An 8,208-nucleotide genomic window follows, 5' to 3' on the forward strand; every position below is an offset into this window, starting at 1 on the left:
GAGGCGGGCAGGACAATATTAGAGTTAATTATTCGGAATATTGTACCAAAAAAAAGGGGAAAATGTTCATGTTAACAAAACTGTGTTTCTATCATCTGTTATATTCTGTGTCGTTTAATGACAGCTACCCTGACAGGATAACAATAACCCTATTGTTGTCCTTTACTGCATCACTACCATCACTACTAGTGGTGGGAAGTTGCTAAGTACATTTGTTCAAGTACTGTACTTAAGTAAATTTTTAAGATACATGTACTTTACTTGCTACCTTGTGCTTCTACTCCAATATATTTTGAAAGCAAATATTGTACTTTTTACTCTACTACATTTATATCACAACATTAGTTACTTTTGCAGGTTCATATTTTTTTTATACAAAAATGTAATTAAACTAAAGCATTATGATGTATTATAATGGATGGAAATACCTGGCAGTCTAAAAAAGTAATTAAACTTCTCTCCAGCTTTACAAGCTGCAAAATCAAATGTTAAACTCGTTAATGGATATCTAAATATAATCCAATGATAACAAATATAGTGTTCTAAAATTGGCCACTTGGATAATGAGTCATTTTAGATTTAGTACTTAAGTACATTTAGCTGTCAATACTTTTTTACTTTTACTTAAGTAACTTGAATGCGGGACTTTTAGATGTCCCACTTCATCATGTCGTAGCAGAGTATTTCTGCAACGCGGTTTTATTACTTTTACGTATAACATCTGAGTACTTCTTCCACATCTGATCACTACACCTTACAAAGGCGGGAAGTCCATTTCCACCACTACACTTTTTTCAACTCATCTTCAATACAGCTACATTGTGTTTAGGGGCATCTAGTGGTCATTAAGTAGAACATACAAGGATGGATAACATATTACTGCATTACACAGATACCATGAATATATATAAACATTTAATCCTGCGTCTCTCTGTGTTAATGTTTAACATGAAATCTTACTCTTTCCTCTTCCTACATTATAATCATAAAGTGGGCATGTCTGTGGAAGGAAGATATGTGGTTACCCAAAATGTAACCTGACTTTGGAGCCTTACTGAGCCTTCTTCCTGACATGACATGAACCACTAGATTCTTTAGGTTTTTTTCTAGTTCCATATAATACTGGTGTCTTCATTCTAGATTTTAAGAGGTTAAGTAAAAGCAGATCTTTTGTAAGAGAATCACAATTTACCCTACGCAGTTCAAAACTAATTAACGTAGACTAAAAAGTGGACCTTTGCCATTACTGGATTCATACAGTGAGGCCATCCAAGTTTCCCCACACCTCCTAAACTAATTTCCTTTATTATTTTAAATTGTATTTTTTATTTCTCTCATGTCTGCTTCCATTTTTGTATAAACTATGTGGATTCAGCTGAAGGAAAGATGTAAAAAAAAAAACAGTAGAGAAAAGTGTAGATAGGTTTGTTTAAGTTGCCAAAGCTAAAATAAAAAACAAAACATTGATTTAGGGCTAACTACATGCAGAAACATAATCATTTGTAACTGTTTCTGGTCACTGCAAACCCACCTCATGCATGTAGGGATCTACAAGGATTTCAAATGGCCCCACAGCTAGAGAGATGTTGGGGGCCGCGGTGGGGATGGGGAGGATGTAGTGGTAGGTCTTCTTCCTCATGTCATTAGTGTAGATGGTCTCCACCAGATCTCCACAGGATACCGCCACCATGGAAGCATCCACGGTGAACTCCAGCTTCCATGTGCACAGCTCTGAGTAGGAGTCCACAGAGGGGAACCAGAATCTGGGGGGGACAATATAATGAGTTATGCAAAGACCATTGGTATCATGGAGCTAGTGTGGGTCTGCATTACAGCACAGGAAATGCAGTGAGACAAATAGTAAAGGTTTAATGGTTGTTACAAAACAGGCTACATGTAGGAGGCTTAGTGACTGTGTACTTAAGATGGATAACGGTGTGAGAATTAAAAAAACATTGCACTACAAAGAAGTAGCATGGCAATATCTCATCATTAAAGCACTGCGGTCAAGATGGACATTTGTTTTTGGAGGATTCATCACATTTTGGACTTCAAGACTACTTTCGTCACCAACATTTTTTTTTTTTCCCTTGTAACCTCTGCTGTGCTTTGTGCCTGGATTCGTTTTCTTTTTGTTACACTGTGACAGTGACCATAGGTTGAGAATCTATTGTATCGATTCATTCATTACATGTTCATATCACTTTGAGAAAAGTAGCACTCAATCTAACCTGAACGGAATAACAATGTAAAAAGGCAGCTTGAGACAAAGGCTGAAAACATCTGACCTTCTCCCCTCATTACACCAGTGGATGGACAAATGCATGTATCAGCAGCACAAAACATGGTTTATCTCCAGGTGTAATGTTGCTTTTTGACTGAACTAGGGCTGGGCAATATCTATATTATATCTGTATCTGGATATTTAGATTAACCCAGCCAAATCTTTTCTTGTTTTGTGTCTATATAGACGCCGGGATCCGGAGTCGAGGCTGATCTTCTTGCTGTGGTCCTATGTCCTGGATCCTCTATCCTGAGTTCTGGATTAAGTCGTGGACTTCGGGTCGTGGCTGAACCTGTCTCTGCGGTCCTGCCTGAGTCTCGTCGTGCTGCTTCCCTGATGGCTCCCACAGGATTGTTGACATCTTCGTAGATTCATCTCCTTATTATAGACACATGCATTTCCAAACATTCGGTCTATATGGTGTAAAATGTATTATCTCTTCGATTAACACACGGCATCTATTGCACGTCTGTCCGTCCTGGGAGAGGGATCCCTCCTCTGTTGCTCTCCCTGAGGTTTCTCCCATTTTTCCCTTTAAACTGTGGGTTTTCTCTGGAAGTTTTCCTTGTACGTTGTGAGGGTCTAAGGATAGAGGGTGTCGTTTTTCTCATACTGATATTCTGAACAATCTGTGCTTATTAGCTGTAAAGTGTCTCTACTGTAGGCTATCTTTATTATGTGTACAGCACTTTGGCTCGACCAAAAATCGTTTATAAATGTGCTATATAAATAAAAACTTAATTTGATTTGATATAAAACTAGATATCGTCTTAGATAAAGTAATATTGCATAAGTGTATTTTATTGTTTTAAGGCTGCCTTAAAGTAAAGTGAAGTCATTTTCTGAATTTTAAAGACTTAGCTTAGTCATTAAAACCACACTATTTATGATCATTTATCGAAACTCTCTGTGAAAACATTTTGTGAAAGCATCAAAGATCGACCCTACAATGTTTTCACTATTTTCTATTCCAGGTATTTGGTCATAAATGTTGTGTTCTTTAATCTATTCCATATGGCCCAGCAATACAATAATGTTGATAATTGAATCATTATTTGTCCTTTATGAAGTCAAAAAAGGTCAAAAGGGTCAATAAGTGATGTCAATTTCTGAATTGACCACACGGTTCTAGGTTTTCTATCGTGTGTATTTACCCACGTAGCCTTTATATCAACATAATTAATGATGACATCATCTATTTATTTATAATTACAAAGTCGACCATACAATATGGAGACATTTGATTGTCTCCATATAGCCCAGCCCTGCAGTGTAAATAATGGTTGGCCTTGTTTGCAGACCTGGTGGAGTTCTGGTATCCGAAGGAGAAAACGTGAGCCCCCCTCTCCGCCATGCTGCCTTCCACATCTGGAACGACGAAGTGAAGACCTCCTTTTGGCTGGTCCAGGGAAAACTCTATGTACACCTTTAAAACTTTCAGCTCTGGAGGAACATGAAACAAAAACTGTCAGTCCTGCACAACCTCCCAAATGTTGCACATTGTAGCCAAGCTACCTCTTATATCTGCACAGCTTTCCAATTGTCATACCAATAGTGCACATATTTTTACTTTGATTTATTCTATTTTACTTTTAATGGCTGTATCTATATTTAATCTAAATATTGCTATATTTTAATGTTATAATAGTTTTCTTTAAAACGTTTTTTATAATGGTTTTATTTTGTTGGTCCTCTCTTACTATTTATATTCTTTAACTGTGTTTAGATACGCACCATACTTACCAAGGCAAATTCCTCATATGTGTAACCTACTTGGGAGTAAACCTGTTCTGATTTTGATTCTGTAGTATCAGGCATTCATTCATAGTAACATTGCTGTCAATTATCGGTGTGGACGGCCAGCAACAACATTTGTTGCATTCCAGGGAAATGTGTTAATATACCTCATGTCAGGCAAGAAATCAATCTGATGAAGAGGATGGAATTTAAAAGGACCTAAGATTATGATAGTCTTTGATTTTCAAGGGAAACATGATCCAAACACCTATTTCTTGATTTGCAGTGGCCTTTGTGCCATGGTCTTACCGTCCCCTTGTTTCCAGAGCTCAGAGGGAACTTTGATGACGAGCTCGCCATGTCCTGCATCAGGATCCACAGCACTCACTGCTGCAGTGTAGGCACTGGAGAAGTAGTTGAGGTTCCTCCTAACAGACACACAAAACATTTACACAAAACAGGTTCTTTTAAAGTAGGCGAACAATGGTATTTATAGTAACATGACCAGACCTGCTGAAATGTGACGGTTACAGGAGTCAAAATTCGAAAAATTAAAAAATGTTCTCTTAAATACTTTCTAAATAATAGATGTGAGTTTCTTCTCCATGCCTCACCGTCACAAACAACTTTTCCCAAAGCAGGATATCAGAAATACTCATTTAGTAAGATTTCAAAACGTATTGCCAGAAATGTAACAAATGAATCTTCCGACACAACTTTCAGTTGGAACATTTTCTGGCAATTCAATTCCAGACATTGTTTACAGATGCAGACTCAGATAGCTATCCAATTTTCTTTGTAAATTAAATATTCAAAATATTAAGATAATTTCTATTTCTAGAAATCCTAGAGGTGTCTTTTACAATGCGATCAATAAGAAAGATTTTGAAATGTCATATCAAATTGTATGCGGTAGGTAGTTATTAGTTAATACAACAGTCTTGTAAAATAAAAAAAAGAGAATAAAATGAATATGTATGTTGTCATGGCTGTGGTACAGGTACATTGATGCATCAACTGTTGCACTGTCAAACAGTAAAAAGATTTTCTTTATAGATTTCTTAAATATGCCAATATGCCACATAGTGTGTTTACTGGACAGTAAAGTGAAGATAATAAATGTTTAATTGATGCAACATTTAAATTGTCCAGCATATCTCTCTGCGAAGAAGTCACTCTCAGTCATTGTATAGTGAGGAAACCGTTTGAGTATGGAAGACTGGATTAAGAGCAAGGAGCCACAACTCTTTCAGAAATAAGGTGGACTAGTTGATTACAGAAGGTCATTCATGAACACCGTTAACAATCTATCTGAACGACCTTGATTAGTCAAAGATGAGCAAAGAAAAACTGTTTATGAAATATATGGTGGTTTTTGCCCCTTCTTGCGTCCAGGTTGCCCTCTTGCATGTGTTTTCTATCTTTGCTGAAACATACTGATGTTTGGTTTGACTGTCTGTCAGTGATAAAGATTAAACTGTTGATGCTCTGCACTCTCTGACCTGGGGTATTTTCTGGACAGTGTGGCTGCTTCCTGACCCTTTTTGGGGTTTTCAGGTTAATGCTCCTGACAATTGGTCTTTGTCTTATTAAATTAAACTAACCTTGTTTCAAGGATTAAGGCATAACACATTCAGTATTCAGTAGAGAATCTGCACTCCACTGAAAGTGGAATGCCATACTCACTGCTTGGACTCATGGTGGCACACCTCCAGTGTAGGGTCATTGTAAATGAATGGTGCTTCCAGTTCATTGACTCGGACCCTGTAGATGCGGCACTGTTTGCTGTTAAGCTTGATCCGGTTCAGGTTGACCACCGTGGGGAAAATGGTCAGCTCAACAAAGCCCTGAGGGATGCAAACAGAGGAAGAAGTTGGTAACGACGGACATCAGTGGTCAACAGTTACTGAGGTAAAGTTCACTGTCTGAATCATATAACCTGCATTGGACCGTTTTTTCATCTAGAAATGTTCCAAACTCAATTCTCTATGCTGGTTTATCACAGCAGCAAGTCTTTGAGTGCATTGGGATTTATGTTTCACATAGATAGAAACCTTTTTTGTCATTATATAGAAAATACATTGAAATTGAAGTTAAGTACCAGTGGTGCTTAAAACACACCCACATACACAACTATTTGCAAACAATAAAAAAGACAAGCAATAAAAGACAAAAATAAGAATAAGAGGACATTAAAAGTGTACTTTCTGTAACACAGTAACATGCTTTAGTCTGTCACATAGACCTACATAATATCTAGCAAATACCAATAATAAAGACCATTTGACTAATTCCCCAAAGTGTTTCAGTCTAAGGTTTTAAAGGCAGTATGCAGTTGTATTTTAAATCCAGTTCGATATTCTTCCTGTTTGTATGGGTGCAATGTGAATAGGTGTATAAGTGGACAAGAAAGCAGTTATATCTATAGTCTGTTCGATATATATCATAACAAGGGGGTCAGTAACTGGATGGAATCAAGTGGGTGTAATAACAGCCAGCTGCAGAGGTGGAAGAAGTACTCAGATCTTGTACTTAAGTAAAAGTAGAAGTACCAGAGTGTAGGAATACTATTAGAAGTAAAAGTCCAGCATTCAAAATGTTACTCAAGTAAAAGTAGAAAAGTATTATCATCAAAAGATACTTAAAGTACCAGAAGTAAAAGTAGTCATTGTGCAGATTGGTCCATTTCAGAATAATATATATGATATATTTTATAATGATTGATCATTAAAGTGTTCTCAAAGCTGGTAAAGGTGCAGCTAGTTTGAATGACTTTGTATACTGCAGGGTAGCTTGTGAATTTACTCCAGGTGGAACTAAAGTCTGATTTAACACTTGATTATATTTCACATCATTCATCCGGATCTGTAAATTAACTAAAGGTATTAAATACATGTAGTTGAGTCAAAGTACACCATTTACCTCTGAGTTATATTGGAGTAGAAGTACAAAGTAGCAACAAATTGAAATACTTAAGTAAAGTACAAGTACCTCGAAATTGTACTTTGATAAAGTACTTGAGTAAATGTACTTAGTTACTTTACACCACTGGCCAGCTGTTTTCTGTCCAACAACCGCAGAATGACCTATGACAATAACGTAAGACTGTAACTTGTGTACTCACAATGACAGACTTTCTCTGGAAGTTGATGTTGTTGATGCACACCACCTGGTGGGTCGTAAAAACAATAACAGAAAAACAATATCAGTATTCGATGTGAACTAAACTAGATACTCATTCAGTCAGCGGATAACGGTCTTTGTACTTTAAGAAACTCTGCTGCCTGTTTGTTACTCACGCAAAACGTTAAGCTACCGTTACCTTTGCTTCAGTATGGAACATTACTGCAAATAATGTAATGCCTACAAGTATGGTATTAAATGAAAATACTTATAATTTAAAGGGGCGCGGGCTCTCAAAGCCCTTGTCCTTCTTCTTGTTCATCCTCTTGTCTCTGTTGTGTTGACTAAAGTTTCAACATGCCGGAACTCTGCTCCTTGTATTGGTGCTTCGTCTCACCAGCCGTGAGAGGCTACTTCCACATGCATGCAGACTGCCGAGAGTAGAACAAACAGGCTCTGAGTCAGACGCAAGCAGTACTGTAATGTCACTGACTCTGTAATGAATGCTTTATATTCAGGTTGTGTCGCCCGGAGACTGCTGTAGTGTTTTTATTGCAACCTCAGTGGACGTATTCATTAATAAAAGTCGGCCATGACTACCAATCGTATTAAATAGAGAGAATAGATCCATATAATGTTGCCTGCGGTAGTCGTGGATCAAAACATCGAGATATATCCTCATTATCCGGCTGCTGATAGAATTGAGATCGTGGCTGCAGTGTGTGCAGCCATTTTGTTAGTAACCTTTGAACTCCCGCGTAAAAATGACAACAAATGCTCTTTTTTCAATATGTTTTTTTATATAACTATCACTTGGTAAGCATACAAACTGTAATCGATGTATAATTATTTCTAAAACAAATGCACATTAATCTTATTTATTTATTTAAAAACTCATGCTACGTCACTTCTCACTTCCGGCTTTTCTAGAAATGCACGAGCTTTGCGAGAGCGCGCATAACCCATGTAACGACTGGGAACGGATATTCGGGGGGGGAAGTGTAATGTAAAGTACGATAAAGCCTTCTAAGTTCTACCAAGTGTGTCTGTAGGCCACTAAGAAC

At 37.3% G+C, this 8,208-nt stretch overlaps 1 protein-coding gene across 1 annotated transcript in view; it reads right to left on the reverse strand.

Moving 5' to 3' along the window:
• taf2 (TAF2 RNA polymerase II, TATA box binding protein (TBP)-associated factor) overlaps positions 1 to 7,872 on the reverse strand; it is a 31,552-nt gene extending 23,680 nt beyond the window's left edge. The window contains exons 1-6 of the mRNA XM_010775863.1: positions 7,417 to 7,872; positions 7,146 to 7,200; positions 5,708 to 5,868; positions 4,331 to 4,449; positions 3,586 to 3,727; positions 1,532 to 1,763 (exon numbers count right to left, since the gene is read on the reverse strand). Coding sequence (XP_010774165.1) covers positions 1,532 to 1,763; positions 3,586 to 3,727; positions 4,331 to 4,449; positions 5,708 to 5,868; positions 7,146 to 7,200; positions 7,417 to 7,466 — 759 coding nt within the window. The 5' untranslated portion in view covers positions 7,467 to 7,872. The remainder of the gene's footprint in view (positions 1 to 1,531; positions 1,764 to 3,585; positions 3,728 to 4,330; positions 4,450 to 5,707; positions 5,869 to 7,145; positions 7,201 to 7,416) is intronic.
• Positions 7,873 to 8,208: the final 336 nt, after the last annotated feature.

This window comes from Notothenia coriiceps, unplaced genomic scaffold, assembly GCF_000735185.1.
Source record: "Notothenia coriiceps isolate Sejong01 unplaced genomic scaffold, NC01 NC01_scaffold00016293, whole genome shotgun sequence".
NCBI lineage: Eukaryota > Metazoa > Chordata > Actinopteri > Perciformes > Nototheniidae > Notothenia > Notothenia coriiceps.